This window comes from Sphaeramia orbicularis, chromosome 7 (genome assembly GCF_902148855.1).
Source record: "Sphaeramia orbicularis chromosome 7, fSphaOr1.1, whole genome shotgun sequence".
In the NCBI taxonomy this organism is placed as follows: Eukaryota; Metazoa; Chordata; class Actinopteri; order Kurtiformes; family Apogonidae; genus Sphaeramia; species Sphaeramia orbicularis.
In genome coordinates, this window is record NC_043963.1 from 48487956 (window position 1) to 48508926 (window position 20971).

Sequence of the window (20971 nt, forward strand, 5' to 3'; positions counted from 1 at the left end):
AAGTGACTGTGGTATATACAGAGCTCCTGGGTCAGTGGTGTATTTGTGTGGAAGTCCAATTACCCATGTTCCTCTGCCAAACTGAACTGGCTCATTACTGCTAGTGTGGAACACAGCAACGCAGATTATTACCACCAGGTCCAGTGTACATACATTTCCTGGCCAAACATATAATGGTCACACATACAGTGTTTTGACTGACCACCATTAGCTCTGATTATGGGATGCATTTGCTATGGTTTCTTTTATGCCATCCGGTGCTTATGTTAAGTCTTCTCCATCACATCCCAAAGACTCTGTGGTGGACAATCCATGTGTAAATAATGTACTCCTGAACCACTCTTTAAAGGTGCCCTGCCAAACGTATTTCATTACTTTTGTGGTAATGTCTGAAGTTCTACCATGGACACTGGAACATTTTTTGTGGAAAACATGCCTTGGTTACCAAGTTTCAAGCCCTTCTAACATCCTATAGAAAGCCTGCTGGAAGATTTAGCTCAATTTGAGCCAGTGCTCATGAATATTCAACATGCTAATCTGCTTGACTCTGATTGGCTAACAGCTAGCCAATGAGAGCCTGGCTTTTCAGCATCCTTTACCCTGTGCAACAAGTGGAGGAACTGGCGGAAACTGAAAGTGAAACTTAACAAGCTTTGAATGTCTGACTCCCGGGTTCTATGCCTCTCTCGACGGTGGACCTTACAAGGAATTTTCACAACTCCTCACCTGTATCCACTGGGCCCCCTCCACTGCTCTACGGGTCCCCAGGGAATGCTGGGCCCCATAAATTTGTCATGGTTACCCCCCCTTTACGGCGCTCCAGCTTGCCATATATGAAAACTGTCACTGAGTTAGACAAATTCTGTGGGCGTGGTCTAACCCGGGCGAGCTCATGAATAGTAATGAGCTCAGGCATCAACAAGTCACACTGACCAGCTTTTCTAATTGACCTGATTTCTCTGCTCATTTCTTTTCAGTGGCAATAGCAGTCAGAGGAGGTAGCGGTTCATTGTCAAATTCACTACATAACACTACAAAACTACCTACGGACATACCATATTTCAGAAAATACAAGTAAAAAGGGTTTTGTGTGGCAGGGCACCTTTAACAATTTGGCCCTGACAAATCCTGACATATCATCTTGGAATATATAATGTCTGTGTCACCAGGGAAGACGAATCCACTGATGTTTAGACCTGGTTGTTCAGTATATTCTGTCCTCGTTTTATGGACATGTAACGTTACTGAACTCAGACCTGACCAGCTGAACCAACCCCAGATCATAACACTGCCCTCACAGGCTTGTACTGTAGGCACTAGGCTGTGGTGGGTGTGATGGGTAATCACTTCATCTGCCTCTCTTCTCACCCTGATGGGCCTATGACTCTGGAACAGGGACAGTCTGGACTCATCAGACCACATGACCCAATAAAACACCGTCTGGTCTTTATGCTCTCTATCAAACTACTGAATGTTTAAGAAATGAGAAGATACAGCATCAGCGAGAGTTAAAGAACTTGATGCAGATGATGTTAACTGAATCATTTATGAACATGAACAGGTTACAGACCTGTTTGTAATGGGCTCCCATTTGGCAAGATAAATAAATATAAACATGCAATAATACACTACAGGGTGTCCCATAAGTCTCCATACATAGGAGACATAATACATATGGTTCTAACATGTATTTCTTTATATTTCTTCTTTATAGTTCTTCAGCAGTGGAGGACACGCATTGAAATGTGTTCCCGACAAAATGGCAGTCATATAGAGCATATTATATAAATAAAAATGGTTTATGTCAAGAAACGTTTATTTTTCCTATGTATGGAGACTTATGGGACACCCTGTACTTCATTTCCCTGAATATAACAGAAATTGAGTGCTGGTCTCTTCAGTTCATGACCATGATCAATTTCTGGCTGAGGTAATTTTGAGAATGATTGAGTCTTGTGTAATTCTCTAAATCCTGATCACACACATGATGTCAAAATGAAAACATGAGAGGGGAGTTTATGAAGGAACAATGACACTAAAGCCATTCGAAATGCAAAGGAGAAAACTGAACATAAGCAGAGAAAGCTTAAAACTGAATAAACTGGACAGACTCTAAGAACTCTCACACATTTTCTTGAGCAAAGACATCTTTTTGAAAGCAGAAGACTATATCAGTCATGTTTGTTTGCCTACATTAACACTTGATTTTGTTGGTGATGTGTGTTACCACAGAGCTAACATTACCTTTGGCTGCAACTGACATTACAACATTTCCTCCAGCAGAATCAGCACAAATATTAATGTTAAGGCAGTTCAGCTGTGTGTTTTGGAACATTTTGATCCAGCAGGGACACAAAATTTCTGTTGGATCTTGAAATGAGGAATTATTTTGTTTTTAAAAATTATAATTTTGTTTTTAACACAATTGCCTAATAATCAAATCATAATAACTACTGATGAGTGATCTTCACTACACAGATTTTCAACTGTAACAGCCTGTTCATCTTCATCTTTGTGAAAATAGGTTTTCTGGACACATTGTGAATACCAGAAAATTAATATTACTGTATTAAAGTGTGCTTTATTTTGTCAATGGACAATGAAAAATGTCCAAATGGAAATGGCTGCACACGTGTCACATTAACTATGGAATGAAGTCCGGAGCACTGGTTGTTTTGACATAAATGTCAACAGGAAGATGATGTCTGATCAAACATCCTACTTTAAAACCTGTGATTTACAAAACAAGTCGATGACTTGACAAAAAAGAATCATATCAGAATAATGTGAATGTATTAATGTGTTTCAACACTTCCACTGAATAAAATAGTCGGTTAGATTATACAAATGGAACTGCAAAAGCTTTGGTCTGTTATTCAGTGCAAAAGCCTGTTATTTCTATATTACGCTATCATTTTAATAAGTGCTTGTTCCTCCTGTTTTAAACAAAACTAATGCACAATAGACTTCTAGAGTAAAATGTTGTGCTCTTTTACCTCATATATTCTTTATTTCCCAGATGAATGATTCACTAGAAGTTTTTCTTTTTTCAGACCCTAATAATAAGATATTGATCCCTGTCTTAAATCTATGAGTCTAGTGATGTGAGTATTAGCAGTGAAGGGTTCATGACTGTGTGCAATGTGTCTTTTTGACTCTTTAAGGTCACATCTTGCTGTTGACTGATTTCACTGGCAGCTGATGGAGTAGACACATGTGCTGCTCTGTGCACAGCCTCCTCATGCTATAAACGCCCACATTTTCACTGTCAAGAACACACTATCCTATTTTCCTACTATTTTTGTAAAGTTACAACTGGAGTTAACATTTACTGCCACATCCTGGTATGTTGTAGCAGGTCAACACTACAGTCTGAACACACTTCATGCATAATGCATGTGGCTTAAAGCTGTGTTTGCAGAACCAACAGTCCACAATGTCAAAGTGATTACGTGGATTTCATGTTATGAAAATGAATTTTTACACCATACGTTGAACCACCTCTTGAGTATTTCAGTACTTTGGAGCATGTTCAATGTTTATGTAGCCCACAGAGCACTTACACTGAAATGACGCAACTGTGAGAAACATTCTCACCTTAATGGACTTTTTCTTTATGATAAATTAGCTTAGATTTTGATGTTGTTTGATTACTGTCATTGGTCATTATTGAAACAGCCTTTGTAATATTTTCAGCAGTGTGAAGCCTCCTTTACAGTCTATAGAAATGATCATTATACTGCCAACACCGTATCTTGTCAAAGCTTCCAATTCAGCACACAAAATATTTTACTAATAAATTCGGAAAATGTGAGGAGGAAAAAAAATCTGTGGTGATTTTAGGATATGTAATATTTTTTCTTCATATACTAAAAAAAATCTATAAACAACAGAGACGCAGGTTCAGCTTTTTCCACCACTGCGCAATGTGTATACACAGGTTAAAATGGGTTCATATTTTCTGTCAGTTTGTTTCTGTAGTTGCAATATTCCTGGAATCACAGCCTTTAACCAGTACTCCTCAGTAAAATGTGTCTTATGTGTTGCTTCTGCCCATCAGTTTTGAAGTCTGGCATACAAACATATGGCAGTTTCTAAAGTCTGAACCCTACAGGGAGTCATTTTAGATGATTTCCACCTGGGCACCGACAGGGAATTCATGTACACTTGTTCACTTTCTAATATACTCTGTAGATTTATAAATTTAAACTGAAAAGTGGGGAAATGTATTTTTTTCTATTTTCCAGCGTTTGTATACATTAGCTGTTACAGTAGAATTTTGATTGTAAAAAGAACCACAAGTTTAATAAGCTGTGTCCACTATCCTTGCATCATCTTTAGCTGGCATGGCCAAAATGTGTTACAGCACATCCAAGTGAATGTTTGCACCAAATTTGAAGAAATTAGCCCAAGGTCTTTCAGAGATTTTGGATTCATAAGAGATCAAAAGTGAGCCTGACCTTGGACTTTTTGGCCACCAAAACCTCTCCTACTAGCCAGCATTTGAGCCTAATTTGATGAAATTCCCTCAAGTTGTTCCTAACGTTTCCCACTCATTAGAATGGACAGACCAGAGGGTACATGACCTACACCTCTGACCAGCAAAACCATGTCAGCCGGGGCAAAGTTTTGCAAATGTGGTCAAACCATTCCTGCATTGTTGCATTTTAAGTATTGTTGGGATTATTTTTTTACTGCAATGTTTTTAATTATGCATACATAATAAACCAATGAGCCTTAACATTCTGTCCACTGACAGGCAAAATGGTATCAATTTTAATTATTTGCTCATTACAATGGGGCCTGTCAGTGGATCGATATATCAGGCAACAAGTGAACATAGCCCTTGAAGACAATGTGTTTGAAACAGCAAAATGTGCAAGACTAGGGATCTGAGCAACTTTGATACCAATCTGGCACCAAGACATGAGCAGCAGATCCCTGAAATCCTGGAGGTAGATGATCAATTGGCCTGAGATTGGGATGTCCATCCTTAGTTCACTTTTGGTTGGTACTAACCACTGCAGACCAAGAAGACAACAAGACTTGCAGTTGGAGATGCGCTGACCCAGTTGTCATGGTTACTATGGTGTTAATATGGCTCTTGGCAAACACACTCAGTTCCTTACTTTTCTCATTTTGCTGCTTTCAACACATCAGCTTTGACAACTAAATGTTCACTTGCTGCCAAATAAATCCAATCCAGTGAAAGTGCCATTGTAATGGAATAACCAATACTTGAGCTGTAGCAATTAACTGACTTGAATCACTTAAAAAAATTATTCGATTAGAATTTTCCTGAATTAAAGCTTTGCTTCCTTAATTTAGCTGCCGCTAAACATTGGTTCCACTGTTGTGTTTCACACGGATGCTTATTGTGATGCACATGACACGAGGATCTGTTTCTTGTTTATATCTATAGATACTTTTATATATGCTTTTCTACTGTTGTTATTATTGCTGTTGTTATTTCTATGTAGATATTTTTTTTATATCCTTTTACTTTTATACTGTCTGTGGTTGTTGTTTCAGCTGGTTCTGGAATAAAGGGCAAGTTGTTTGTCATTTTCAGTCAGGTCTTTTTCAACGTTTTACATTTTTTTCGCCTACTCAAATATTTAATCAAATCAACAAAAAAAATCAATAGATTGATTGATTAAAAAATAATTAAAAAAAAAAATTGGCTCATAGATATGATCAACTCCTCAGCTGCTGAGTCACAAAGTGAATTACAAACACTGACTCTGGGCCTAAGTTTTGTTGACCCACCCACGCCGTGCCATTTGCCCTTTGGACAAATGTTGCGCACCTTAGCATGAGATTCATCAGCTGAAGCCCCTCCCCTCTTAGGAAGCGGTCCCGGTTGGCGGGCAGCATGAGGCAGGAACAAAGAGCGTCGAAGAGGTTCTCCATCATCTCCTGCTCCTCAGCCGTGGACGGGTTGTGACGCTTAAACACCTGAGAGCAGGACAGTTGAATACTGGGTGTGTATCATACAATTACTGACGCAATGTACACTTTTAAAATTAAGAACAGTTATTTTCTTGCAGTGGAACAGACAAACAGCAGGTACAAATGTTAGCAGCTGAAGAAGAAAAACAACGGTAGAGCTAACTAAAAATAGACAAAGAAAATCTAAATCACCAGACAACTTACAGATAGTTGCTGCAGTAACACATCAATGCCGTCCATCTCTCCCAGTAGTTCTCTAGTATCTGTGAAGGAGGGGAAGAGAAATAAAAACAGAGGAAGACTGAGATAAAAACAAAATAATAGGACAATAGGGAGATTGGATTGAGACGGTTGCCAGAAAAACAGACATTTAGGGAGAGAAAAGGTGGGCCATGGAAAAACAGCATGAGAAAAGAAAAGTCAGTGGATAAACGAAGGAAGCAAAGAAAGAAAAACACAAAGGCACGAAACGCACATGAGGAGTTTTAACAGTGACGAACACAGCACGCATGACAGATCTCCAGAGAGGCAGAAAATGAGGGCACTGCGAAAATACATATTTTTACAACTTATTCCATCTAGACCTGAGGAGAGAAAATGTTTTTTAGGGTTATACAAGGCAATCCTGTGTTTTAGTGGCCCCGAAAGATAGGGAGAGGCGGCATTGGCATGGTTACCAAACCTTTCTTTGATCACACTGAGCCTTTTCTCTGCACAACACTTAGTTGGTATTTTTTAATACAGCATTTTATACTCCTCTCTCTCCATTACCAACAGCACACCTTCACTTGGGCTCAATTAGGACACCTGAACGCATTGCTTTCTTTAAAAGACAAAGTCAAATTGGCAGCAGGGAGACATGATTGTTACTAAATGTCGTGTTTCTAATAGCATTTGCTGTATTCTTGCCTCAAAACATCATTATAACATAATATGATGTTTCCTTGGTTTTAAATGTGCATTTAGTAACAGAGTTGAAGGGCAGAAGTGTGAGGATGAATGGAAGCAGTACCGCTAAGGAGTGGGAGAGTCGGTGTAAAATGAGGCACAACGCCTACTGAATATCAATATGGTTTGTACCATTAATGTGAACCTGTTCAAGGACCTGATAGTCCTGTGGCTATGTGCACCTTAACAGGATTTACTGTGGCAGCAAACAGGGGGAAAGAGACAAGATGAGAGGAGAAGGAAACTAGAATTACTGCCCCGTGGTTGTGTCTCTATGAACCAGTCAAGTGTAAGTTTACATCCACGTCTGCTGAGACTTGTAATATGTGTGGTGATTACTTCGAAGGAATTTAACAAAAGATATGAAAGCTTCAGTTTGCAATAATTTTCTATCATCTGGCATATTGTAATTCAAGTGGTCTGAGAGGAAACTAGCCCTCTGCATCTCCTCTAGACTCTGTTCACAGGCTGAAGAAAATGAATGGGTTGCATAAGTGACTGAGAACTTTAATTTCAAGTGCAGAGATACAAGATACAATGCAGAAGCAATATGGCAGCTCCTGTAACCATGTTATTTTGTCTTCAGTTTCCCACAATGGCATCAAACTGTCAGGTCATCTTTTTTAGGGATGCACTGATCACAAAATTCTTGGCCAATATTGACAATGATACTAAACATGAGTTTGGCCATCAGCTGATGCTGATATAGGTGTGCCTTTCCGTTTCTTTATTTTGTTTTTGCTATTTAGCCCTCCCTAACAAAGAAATATTCATTATAAATAAAAGATGAGTTAATACTGTAATGTTTTTCAGCCATTCATCGCATTATTTTTGAGTGAACATGGTTTCAAACATACAAATGTATGAAAACACCTATAATGTAACATCGATATTGTAGTAAATATTGAGAGATAACAACGTCCACAATATATATCAGTGCATTCCTACTATTTTTATATTTACTTTTCACTAAATTGACATATATGATGATAGACAGATTATTCATTAATCAGAATAAATAAGACATTTTATAAACTGTTTGAAGGTCCCCAGACTAAAGAAAAAAACAGGTAATATGTTGTTGGTATTATTGTTCTGTGTTAACAAAGAAAAACAATGCAAATTTGTAAGTAATTAGTAGTAATATCACTACTTTCTATAATATACTGTCTCAACTGCTTTTTATTTGGGGTTGAACACTTAAAGTTGTAATATTTGTAATAATGTTGTTTTCATACACATTTCTGTTTTTAATCCCATACACATCAGTAATCACCTTTGACCAAGTGGAATGGCTACATACCGAGTCCCAGTTGCACTTTATCTATCAATAATAAATCCCTTTGTCATATTAATTTCATGAGAAGGGGGAAAATATTTTATCCCAACTTTATGGGCAACAGTGTATTTTAAATTTACAGGGTATTGTTACTCCATATTGCTATTATAATACTCTTCTCTACAGAATATAAAATGTCACAACATTATATTATCATCCTGTTAGATTCTTTGATATTTGATACTATGGTCAAAAATGTATTTTGGGAGATCACAGCCATTTTGACCTCTGGCTGAATAAACGTAGAGTCCAAGTGAGTGTTTGTTTAAGTCAGTGGTTCTCAGTCCTTTTCTGTCGGGCCCCCTTTAGGAGGACGAAAAATCTCCAGGCCCCCCTCAATCCCAACAACATTGTAACAATGGTGCGATTATAATTTTTATTGAAAGAAACATCAATATTGTGGCAATACTTTTTGCTTTTCCTTAAATAATTTTTCGTTCAAATTAAAAATAACTTAGATTTTTGCTTGAACAATAGAAATAAACTCAACAAGACTTCTCCCTGAGACAATATTTTTCCAAATAAAAACAGAGAAATGCACTATTATCTTACATCTATGACAATAAAGTTACTGTTTTTTTGAACAACAAACAAATTTTGGTAACAAAGATGAACATTTTAACTATATCAATGGCTGTAATGAGCCCGTTTACATTGCACATCTCAGAAGATTTAAGTGCAAACTGTGCAAAAACAGAAACATTGCACATTTTCCAATAAAATACTCTAGTCTAGTGACCAATCACCATGGCAGTAAATCTGTTTGCTGTACGTCCCTAAATTGAGTCCAGCGTGCTCCAACACTAAAACATTAGTTCCACCTGTTGCATTTGTTAACCTGAAGAAAAAATAACACCCAGGAGTGATCCCATGCCCCCCCTGGCAAGCCTTTGCACCTGTCCTAGGGGACTCGCCCCACAGTTTGAGAAACACTGGTTTAAGTGTTTGTTCCTTGTGATGTTCTTGAAATATCATAAGAACAGCGGTGGGGATGTCATATGATCTTGACCTCTGAATTTTGACCACCACAATCTAATCAGTTCCTTCTTGAGTGCAAGTGAATGTTTATGCCAAATGTGATGAGCAGAAAACATAAAACCTCCAGAAGTGAACTTCACTGGTGTGGAGGTGTAAAAAGAAGGGAGGTGGGAAAACAAAGAGGTAGAGAGAAATGACAATGAGCAAAAAAGACTGTGAAATGAAGAAAGAAAAGGGATTAAAAATTACAAGCATAAAGAAAGAAAAGAAAAATCAGCAAAACATACTGATATGTTTTAGATCACACAAACCTTTCAGTGAGACATATGACGTTCACTTACTGTCATTGTTCTGCAGTAGTATGGCCAGGATTTCACTGCAGTACAGCTTATTAGCATCAAATGGCCTCGCCTGAAAGGAGGGGCATAAAATACACCACACTTACGAAACTTATACCTTTGAGAGTTAAATATTGTACAAAACACAGGGATTCTGCCAAATCTATTATCACATACAGTTCTTCAACTAGTGGATCAACTTGTTTACAAGTTCAGTACAACATGAGGGAACTGTGGTAAAGGTGTTGTTCACACTGAATTCATCACATAGTTGTCAAGAACATTGGCAAGTTTATGTTCTTACTCTAAAACAGCACTCTTTGTGCACATCACAATTACAAAGACACTGTCCTGATATTGGCTGGTTTAGAGCCAAACTCCATGACAAACTGAAATCTACACTAACAATTTTCAAGTGCACTTCTGTTTTTTTTCCCCATTCATTCATTCATTCATTCATTCATTCATTCATTCTTTGAACTCGCTTTATCCTCACTAGGGTCACGGGGGTCGCTGGAGCCTATCCCAGCTACTTATGGGCAAAGGCCCATAATTTTTTTTTTTCATATCAAGTGTAAAACAAGATAATTTTAATAATTTCAGTGAAGCCTGGCAAGTTTATTAAAATCAGTGACCTCAGGTGAACAGCTCAAAGTCGTTTTGCAGCACAGGTAAAGGAAATACTTGGAGGTCTTACCTTGATCCTTTTGAGCAGCCACTGCATGAGTCCTTGCTGAGCAGCCTCAGTGCACATGCCCGGTCTGAACTCAGCCATGTTCTCTATGATCGCTGAGGAAGGCAGACAACATCACACTGTCAGACAGAGGCAGGAGGGCTACAGTTCTATGCAACAGGAGGACGCTGACATGTCCAACAGGGATATATAGATTATCATAAATACCAGTGGTATAATGGACCACAGATGATCCATGAAAAAGAATCATTTACTTGGCATTGAAATACTCCTTCTGTTTGACCATGGCTTTGTAAACACTGAAAACATCAATGAAATGTGTGTATTGTACAAAGAAACAAACAATCCATATAGCACCTGCAGATGAATAGTACACAGATGATAACATTTAAAGATCATCAGTAAAAACAAGGGTAGTTGTAATAGCAAATTAGAAGAAATCACAAAAGGCTGGAGTTCTAAAGTCCAGTTTTAGGGTGATCTAATTGCAGAAAATAATACAACCTGTGTTTTCTTGTCATTTTTTTTTTTACTGATTAGCAGAAGTGGGACACTCGAGACAGACTTAAGTCGTATTACTGATTGATGACTTGAGTCTTACTTGACCAACAGTGATAAAAGGCTGGACTTAGACACGGTGTAACTTTACTTTGACTTGTGGTAGACGCTTTACAAGTCATGCCCTTCCACTTTGGAAAGACACTGAAGTGTCATGTTTGATTTTTGACACAATTGGGTGGTACTAAATCCACTAGTATAGCCGGTGGTTTAGTATAATTGTAAAGACAGCAGTGGTGGAAGAAGTATTAAATCAGTTACTGCAGTACAAGTACTGTTATGGTAACATGAAAATACTCTACAAGCAAAGTGTACTGACTTGCAAACTTATTTTATTAAAAGCTGTATACCTAGTATAGTCAGTGGTCAGTCACAGTATTCAGTGTGCAATGACTACTAGTCAGTACTACCGTACTGCATAAAAATACATCATTACATTCTATCACTGTCAGCAAAGTCAATGTTTTAGGTTACTATCTTAAAGGTTATTTCAGCCTTGATGTAATATTTGTTATGAAGAAACAAACGCTTAAGCTCCTCGTTTGACTAGATTTGTCACTTTGTAGAATTGAATGTCTTGTCTCGACTTAGCTTTTAGCTGGTACTCGACTTAACCTAATGGACTTTCACCACAGAAATTCAGCACTTGAAGGTTCAGACTCACTAATTATTTGTTGCTTGTGTGAATTATTCATACCACTCCTGAGTAGATGTACCGTTGTAACCCATAAAGACCCTGTGCTACTTTTGTGGCAGGTCCCAAAAATATTTTTTCCCTCTACTTAATCTTTCTTCAGTGATTTATCACCATTTATTACAATATTATCCCTTGTATTTTCCTATATTTAATTTAATGTTCATGTAGATCTTCAAGAAAACTCCAAGTAAATTCAAAGGTTATTATATCATAACAGAGAAAGCTGAAGAAAAAGTGACTTTATCAACAAAGATATCAATAACTCTATGTAAAAAAAAGCATCTTCGTCCACTGACATTTATCAAACTCCATGGGTTTTACTGGTGAACTAATATTGCAGAAGATGATGGAGTTTCCACATTCACTATAGAGCCTCTGAACGTCCAAATGGGTCATATCTGATGACCATGAAACGATGACAAACTGCATTTTGCCTGAATTATTTACATGCATTGACATTGACAAGTATTAAACATTTTAGATCAGTAGATAGTTTTGGTCGATGGTAGATGTTTGGGTCTTAAGGGTTAAAATAGTCTTTCTACACTAGTTTAACTCTCTATGTGTTGGTTAGGAAAAGTACACATTCCAAATTGGGTGATCTGTGCAGCATCCAAGTGAGTACACTCAAAGCAAAATTGCACATTGCAACATTACCCAGAATAATTCAAATTACTTTTTTACCAAATTGCAAACTGCGGGAGACAATGTGGAAATAATGATGACATTTTCTGTCAGATTCATCCAGATGCTTTTTTACAGGTAAACAGAGATGATTTTCATGATTGTGCCAACTAATTGCAGTTCGCAGCTCGCTGTCAGTCAAAAGTTAACATATACATTAGTTTTGCAAATACACTGTGAAGGAGAACAACTGTGAAATACAAGTAGTCTGGCTTCTGTCCCAGCTTCTTCTAATATTATCATTAGAAAGCTCTCTGCCACATGATATCTCTATCAGAGCAGACTGCAGCAGACGGGGACAGACAGAGAGATGATGGCGATGAAAAGAGGGAGGAGAGGGAACCAGGAAAGGAGGAGGCAAATAAAGGGAGGGGATGGGAGTGTGGAGACAATCAGAAAAAGGCGACGAAGGCAAGAAAACAGAGCAAAACAAAACACACTGTAAGAATAAGGGAGACTATAGAGGAACGAGTCTGAAACAAAAGCACAACATCTGGAGAGAGCGGCTGCAGTTAAGATGGAAAAATTTAGACAGAAAGAAACAGAAGAGGAGGTGGAGGGGGAAGGGCGTTGAGGGAGAGGAGAGGCCTTTATCAGTGCTTCATACAGAGCAGACAGACAGAATCCTGGAGGACAGCAGGCTCAGAGCAGAGAGCAGCCAATGCCGACAAAAGGCTTATTCAAGCTTGGAGAGCTCCCTTGATAACGCACACAAACACAGACACATACACACACCGACTTGAATAAGAGATGCACAACCACTGCTTCGTCTGTATATTACCCACAAACGCTCACAACAGCCAAACACACACACCTCAATGGCCCTCCTGACTCCTGGCCTCAATCTGGCAACAAAGGGAAGGGAAAAAATTCATCTCAGTAGAATCATTGGACACAAAAAGAGCTGAGAGGCGAAAAAGTCGGACTCATATGGGGCTAAATAGAGAGAGCATGACTTCTCATACTATCTGCTCGCCTATGCCCTCATACAGACCATTCAAACACATGTAACATATACTCTTATTCATGTTATACTTCCTGAGTTAACAGGGAGACCGTTCCTTCTTTTCAAAACTTCCACAAGGAAAGGGATTTCAGAGCCACCCCTCTTTGCCAAAGCAGTTAAATGAGATGTTGACAGTCATCAGAAACTGCCCGGGACACTTGTCAGCAGGGGGGATGCACTGTTAAAGTTTAATGAATACTAATCAAGTTAGATTGCACCCTCTGTGTAATGTCAAAGCCAAGTCCATGAGGACGCCCTGTCATTGTAGCGCCCAGAGCTCAAACACTGGCTCATACACACCTTAAAGGCAGAGCTCCCTGTGGAAAAGCCTGTCACGTTGCAGTGCAAAACAACACGGTGCTGATCAATTATGTTTGCTTTAAATATTCAGTGTTACTCAGCTGCTATTTTTAAGCAAGCCCTTTTTGATCTTTTGCAGAAGAGAGTGATAGAGGAGAGGCAAACCTTATAAAATATGAATCAGCTTCCACAGAATATCGATGTTTAAACCACAAATGCAGCAAAGATCAAAGTCTTAGCAGCACCTAAGTATGCATGTTCAAGATTCCTCTCAGACATGTATCGCAGATGTTTAAAATAGGAATGAATAAAGAGAGTTGAGATTTAGCTAGACATGTGGTTATATTGCATTTACAATTAGCCCGTATTTTCTGTAAACATGCAACTTGAATGGATTATAGGTGATCACAATGATGTAAAGGGTTTAGAAATGACATGTTAGTGAACGCACTTAAGGCTCATTTATACTTGCCTTACGTACGTAAATAGGTACATCAGTTTCTGTCTAGGGATGTAACGATACGAAAATTTCATATCACGGTTATTGTGACCAAAATTATCACGGTTATCATTATTATCACGGTATTGCTGAAATGTGTTCAAATGTTCAAAAAGTACTCATACACACACTGAAATAATATAACCAAGTTGTATTTCGAAAAAAAACTAATAAAGTAACATGCACAATGTACTTTCTGTTGCAGAAACATTCAAGCAACAACATGTAAACAACAAACATACAAATGTGATTTAAGTTGGCCCCTTATGGACACAAGAGATATCTGCACCAGGGGTGGGAACTGATAGGATTTGATCAATATCAGTGCCATTATCAGTTCTGCTTATCAAACCAATTCCTTATCAATTCTCCCATTGATTCCGGAGGTGTTTTTGAGTGTGAAAAAAAGTAGTTGGACAAGTCAGAGTGGAGTTTGAACATTTTCCAGATCAAATCATTCACAGTGTCACACATATACACCACTGTACACACACAAACAGAAAGGGAAACACAGTCATGTTCTCCTGAACTGTTTAATGAACAAATGTAAATATTCTGAAAGAATGAGGATTTTAAAACATGTTAGGCTGATCTGATCCAGACTGGTCAGTGGTTCAGTCCTGGTCAGTGACAGACCAACCACAACAGTGTCATATGGTCCAGTTCCTCTGGAGGTCAGTCAGTGGATTTACTGGTGAATGTCCTTCAGTTCATAAAGCCTCCTTTCCTTTGGTTTTGACACACATCATGTGTCTTTGTACAGTTGAAGTTCACTCATTTGGGCTCATTTGAACTGACAGGAGTTTGTCCTCAGTATCTATATACAGACGGTTTCAATGTTGGGTGAGGATCTGAATCAGTGGGGGCCGGGTAGGGGTTCACACTAGCGCAGACCAGGTCTGTGCGCTCGCTTGTTCGGACCGACCTGCAGTCGGACGGACCGGGTCCGTGCGGGCACTCCAACGGACCAGGTCCTTGCGGGAGCCACTATCCCCGAATCTCTGGAGCTCTGTCCGTGCAGGTGCCTTCCACCATGTTTTCAGAGGCCAAACATTACAAACTGAACACACACACCTGGAGTGGAGTTGCTTCTTCAGGAAATGAACAGTACCGTGAGTTTTCTATGTGCGGTAATCAAACACAGTTATCATAATAATTAGAATTTAAACGGTAATACTAATCGTCGGAAATTTTACCACGGTTTATGATTATACCGGTTGTCATTACATCCCTATTTCTGACATTGTCAAGTGTCACTGCCTTCATACTCGAATGCATCCAGTGCTGTGGAATGAGCATTTCTCAATCAATCCACCTGAGGGCGCAGCTCTTATTTAACATACTGGACAAATACCATGAAGAAGAGGAAAGTTTTCTGAGAGGAAGAAGAAAGTCAATAATAACAAACATGGTGACAACAGAGGATTTGCTAATGTGGATACTATTGTTGATACTGAGAAGCGTAGTTGTCATAAACATGTTGATAGTTTTTCACTAACACACAGTTACTTTTAGAAAAGTTCAGCTATTTCTGAAAATTATTCTCTTCAAATCTCAACACTGCCTCCACAGTTCCCGGTGGTACTGTTCCAGATTCTCTGTCTGGGTTCGCATTCGCAAACTCCCGGAAAACAGACAGAATTACGCACATAATGAACGCAGAGGACGGACAGAAAGTCCTGTCTGTATACATTTGCATCTTTAACGTAAGACATAAATGAGCTTTTAAGGTAAAGCTGCACATGTGAAACAACATAAAAACAAAGCGACTTCAGTCTGTCAGTTCAGCTGTATTTTGCCTCTAGAACATTCCCAAAGTGGTTTGCAGAGGCATGGATAACAGATTGCTGTGACAGATTCTGTTTTATTTTTCTATTTCAAAGCTTTGTCTTGCTATCGGCAGTCACTCTCTTTATGCAGTCTCATGTTCACTCGACCACAGCTGATCACTTCCTCATTCACGGACCAGAGAGGAGGGGCCAAGTTTGAGCAAAGTGAAATACTACACATTTGCATTACAGATAGCATTAGAAAAGGTACAGTAGTGTAAAAAAAAAGCTTTTGTACACCCTTTAAATTTTACACAATCTCAAATATCATCATGAAATATTTGTAGGAAAAAAAAAGTTAATATTTTGTTTCAAAAGGTGTGGCTGGAATCAGACAGACACATACAAACACACAAATATATATATTTTTTTGGTTCATTGTTCATAAGAAAAAATAACACTAAATTCTTGACAGTTTCAACGCATCCTGAATGTGTTTCATTATCTGCTGAAATATCAAGTTGTGACCTCAACAGAACAGTGTTCATGCAGAGCAGAACAAGTGGCTTTAGAGAATGGAACAATACTTGACACCTTTCAATGACTTCAGAAAGGGTTTTTTAATGCATGGAGTGCCCAGAAAGTTTTTGTCACCACTGTAGCTACGTTATACTAAAAGCTTGATTCACCTGATTAATTACTATACTTCTTGTACTGTCACTAAGTAGGTGATGATATGCAACGTTATGAAGTTGAGTGCGGAGGCTGTTTTGTTTCCTGTAAAACTGCCAACATATTAACCTGCAAAATTTTCAGTTTCAAAGACCGACCACCAGGGTTGTTTCCGTTTGGTTTGGTCTCCCGTAAGGTTATAGATACGTTTCATTAATGTTTCAGCTTAGTTCATAAGTCCAGACACTGGGCCTTTCTGTCAAAGAAGCATCTCTGATGTAGGGCTGCAACTAACAATAATTTGTAGATTATTTCAGTAACTAATCAATTCAACGAATAAACACAAAAGACTCAAAGCTCAAAGATCGGTATTTAACCCAAAGCAATAAAGGCAATGACTTTGGGTTTGGTTAGTGAGCACTAGCCTGCTACCTAGATTTGTTATGGCTAGAGACAAGCAAGCAATAGTCTTCAACCAGCTCCAGTTATAGGCTATCAAACTAGCATTGTATTAGGGCTGCACAATATTGGAAAAAACTGAAATTGCGTTTTGTTTTTTTTTTAACCCTGCGATAAATATTGCAATATGAAAAAATACTCATGAGTATATTATAGCTGTGTGGTGCCAACATAAATGGTCAAACTAATTAGTTGTATTACCTCTTGTTGTGGCAACAAGTACAAGGCACTATCAACACAGAACACGTGTTTCAATAACATCCTTCTTGTAGCAATAATATAATAATAATAATAATAAACAATAATAATGTAATAATTCCAGATAACTGATGTTGCTTTTCTTTTTGGCAACAGGTCTTCATTTACGATGATTTTCTCTTGTTCGCTGCTTATTTTTCAGCATTGTTACCAGCAACTCACTCCAAACTGATTAAGAATGATTGTGATTGGTGGATCGCTGCGTGCAGTGTGTGTCAGGTACCCTTAAAATTAGATGAGAACATGTTGAGTTCATTTGCCTCCTACATTGCAGGACCTTCAATGTGACTATTGCGCTAACATACATTGCGATGTCCATGCTCATACGATATATTGTGCAGCTCTACATTGTATGTATTAGTTCCAGTCAACGATAGCTAACGTTATTTTGGTGGTCTGATAAATGGAGATGGATGAAAACATAATAATGACGATAGTGTCTAACTAGCTAGTGGGCTAAAGTAATCACGACACATAGGCTATCTTAAGATAGGTTTACGTAATCTTCCTGGTGGCCATGGTAGCCCTGTTTGCCCGAAACACCGTGGGATTTTGGCCATTTTTTTTTCCATATTCAAGTTTTGTTACATAAACAGCACACTACATTTCGGCCAAACAGGGCGTGGCCACCGCGAACATAATGTAAACCTAGCTTTAAAAATTTGGCCCGGCATTGGATGCCTCATCCATGCTGCTCTGTTTTCTTCTGTTATACTATACTGCGTGTGGGCATGCCTCAATACTAAAATGCTCAAGACCTAATGAATTGGCTGCAGAATTCATTGCCAATTCTTTTCAGAATCAATTTGGTTCGATTTATTCAATTCATTGTTGCAGCACTACTCTGATGCTCTGTCTAGTTAGCAGTTAGCATTAGCCACAGGTTAATCTTCATTCAGGAATTAGCAGGCTTTTTCAGATTAGTTCCGCTTTAAATTGTTGATACTTTAAGTGGACAGAGCAGAGATATATGGGAAATAAATCTAGTGCACAAGTAAAGGCTTAGAAGGTTCTTAGATAATTAAACAAGGAGAAAATAAGAGAATAATATCCTGATCACTGGTGTTTCTGTAAAAACTTGACTCCTGACACCAGCTTCGTTGGCCAGTTCAGTTGACTGGGATCCACTTCAAAACAAGATGCATGTTTGAACAATGGATGCCAAGTTTTCAGTTGTCTGACTCAGAAGAATCTGTGTGTACTTTGGACAGCTCTGTCTGCCATTGTTTTCATCCTGTTAATATTCTAGTCACTTGCTCTATATATCACTTGTACTTGCTGGTAGAGTACAATGATAGTCTGGGAAAAATGTGCTCAGAAGAATAAAATTATCAATACACTTTTTGTGACTCAAGACTCATGAAAATTGTGAGGTCCCTAAAACTCAACAGTTCTAGGACAAACTGTAGATCTTCAGAGGTGGACAGTAACTAAGTATAAATACTTCAGTACTCTACTGCAGTTTACATAGAACACACTTTAATAGAACAAGTTCTGATTTTTGTGACACATTTCTACTTTTACTCTCTACATTTTAAAACAATATAGCTATTGTTTCTACTCCATAATAGACAAAAAAACAAAACAAAACCATGATTCAAGTTCTATTGACTTGAATACTGAAAAGTATTTCAGACCGTCTACCTTTTACACTGCTACTAGTCCCAGTCTTTTTCACTCAGATATCTATCTACTATATCTATCTCCTGAATTTACATACTTTTGCTGCCTCTGTAGCTATTGTTCTTCATAAATTCACACATCTACTTACCCAGTGTGTTATAGATGCCGTCTGCCTCCTCCTTCACTTGTTCATCTAGTCGTTCCATATTCTGGACCAACAATGCAACTACTTGACCCTCCACCTGCACACACACAAAATGGCATTCAGTTACAAAATTCAAGTGGAAACCAAGTAATTATTTTCTTGTATTTCCCCAAAAAACATGATAAATTGAACAAATGTAAAACAACACACACAACACATTGCATTTTGTCAACATATATTACTATGTACAACCCATGGTTCAACACTTTGTAAAACCACCATTAGTAGCAGTAACTTTAAGTAATCATATATAGTCTTTTGTTGAGGAGGATTTTCTCTGGCCCATTTGTCTTTATAGCGTTGCTTCAATTCAATGGGCTCCGAGCATTCATTATAAACAGTTCTCTTTAAGTCCCAACACAGCATTTTAAGTGGGTTAAGGCAGAGGTTGCGTTACACATTTTTATTGTCTGTCAAAATGACAGACAGGGTCGTAAAAATTCCATCATAACACATTATTATCCGTCATTTGAAATTTAATTTTTAATGATAATGAGACATATTTAGTAGTACTTAATGTTCAAAAACATCTCAATGATACAGCAATTGTAGTTGCTGCTGGCTGATAAACGTTATCAGTATTACTTGCTTGTCCTTCATCCTCTGCTGCATCAGTCCCTCTTTTCACCGCATTTATCAGTGCCATCATATTTACTGGGCTTTTTAAAATAACTAAGGAGACTCGGCTGTCTTGACATTTTGCACAAGAAGAGTAGCATATCATTTTGGCTAAAGTCAGCTAAACAACGAGACAAGACTTGACAACGACTGATTAATATGCACACTCGCTACCAACTGGACATGGGGTCTACTACAAGTGAATTAACGGTGAGTCAGAAAGAGGTAACGGTATTGCAAAGTCCTACACGGTTCCACTTTTCCAAACCCGCACCCACCCGTACCCGCAAAACTGAGTACCGCAACCCAACCTGCTACCTGCATTTTTTTTCATGTCCAATCCGCACCCGCCCATACCCATGTACATTAGACCCACAACCCAACCTGTGATTAAACACACTGTAACTCACTTTTAAGGGCTTTACTTTTGGTTAAAATGCACACCATCAATAAATCTCTAATATGTGCTGCTCAATGACATCTGTGGCCATGTTCTGTTCACAGTGTTGTATGAAAACTCTTTGGTAGATTACCCTCAGTATTTTAATCTGTCAAAGTGATGGACGGCCTTCAGAAATTTCTGTAATCTTTAAAAAAAAAAAAAAATCCGTCAACGGAATATTTTTGGTTAACACTAACTCTGGGATAAGGTCTGGACTTTGACTGGGACTTTGCAACAGTTTGCATTCTTCTCTTTTACAGCCATTTCTGTCATAGATTTGCTGTTGTGCTTGAATTGTTGTTCTGTTGCATGGCCCACAGCAGACGAGCTTTACCTGTTAGACAGATACCCTCACATTTGACTCTGGAATTCTCTGGTACATCACAGTCCAACTGTAAGTTTCCCAAGGCCTGATACTGCAAAACTTGCCCAAGTCTTCACCCCTGCATCGCCATGCTAAACAGTTGGTGTAAGGCGTTTGTGCTGATGTGCTCTGTTTGGTTTTCACCACATGTGGCATTGTGCATTATGGTCACACATCTTCACTTTGGTTTTGTCTGTCCAAACCGATAACATACTGCCTTGACTTTTTCTCCTGACAACTCTTCTGAGACTGAACAGGCCATACTTGTTCAGTCTTTTTGTAATTGTACTGTCATGAACTTCAACACTGAACATCCTAACTGATGCTTGTAGAGTCTGAGATGTAGGTCTTGAGGTCTTTGCTGTTTCTCTTTTTGCATAGTCTAATCTTGGGTAAATAATCTTTCTCACTATAGATTGATGAACTTCCAATTGTTTGGAAATGGCCTTAGAACCCTTTCCAGTTGGAGGAGCATCAAAAATTACTTCTCTAAGCCCACTGCTGATGTCGTTCCTCTTTGATGTGCTAACATATGCCTGAACGCTCTGCTAAAGCCCACTGCTAAACC

General features: G+C 38.5%; 1 protein-coding gene across 1 annotated transcript in view; it reads right to left on the bottom strand.

Moving 5' to 3' along the window:
* ctnnbl1 (catenin, beta like 1) overlaps window positions 1–20971 on the bottom strand; it is a 111837-nt gene that overhangs the window by 71317 nt on the left and 19549 nt on the right. Inside the window, exons 6-10 of the mRNA XM_030139487.1 lie at window positions 18923–19016; window positions 10253–10344; window positions 9559–9628; window positions 6157–6215; window positions 5810–5958 (exon numbers count right to left, since the gene is read on the bottom strand). Coding sequence (XP_029995347.1) covers window positions 5810–5958; window positions 6157–6215; window positions 9559–9628; window positions 10253–10344; window positions 18923–19016 — 464 coding nt within the window. The remainder of the gene's footprint in view (window positions 1–5809; window positions 5959–6156; window positions 6216–9558; window positions 9629–10252; window positions 10345–18922; window positions 19017–20971) is intronic.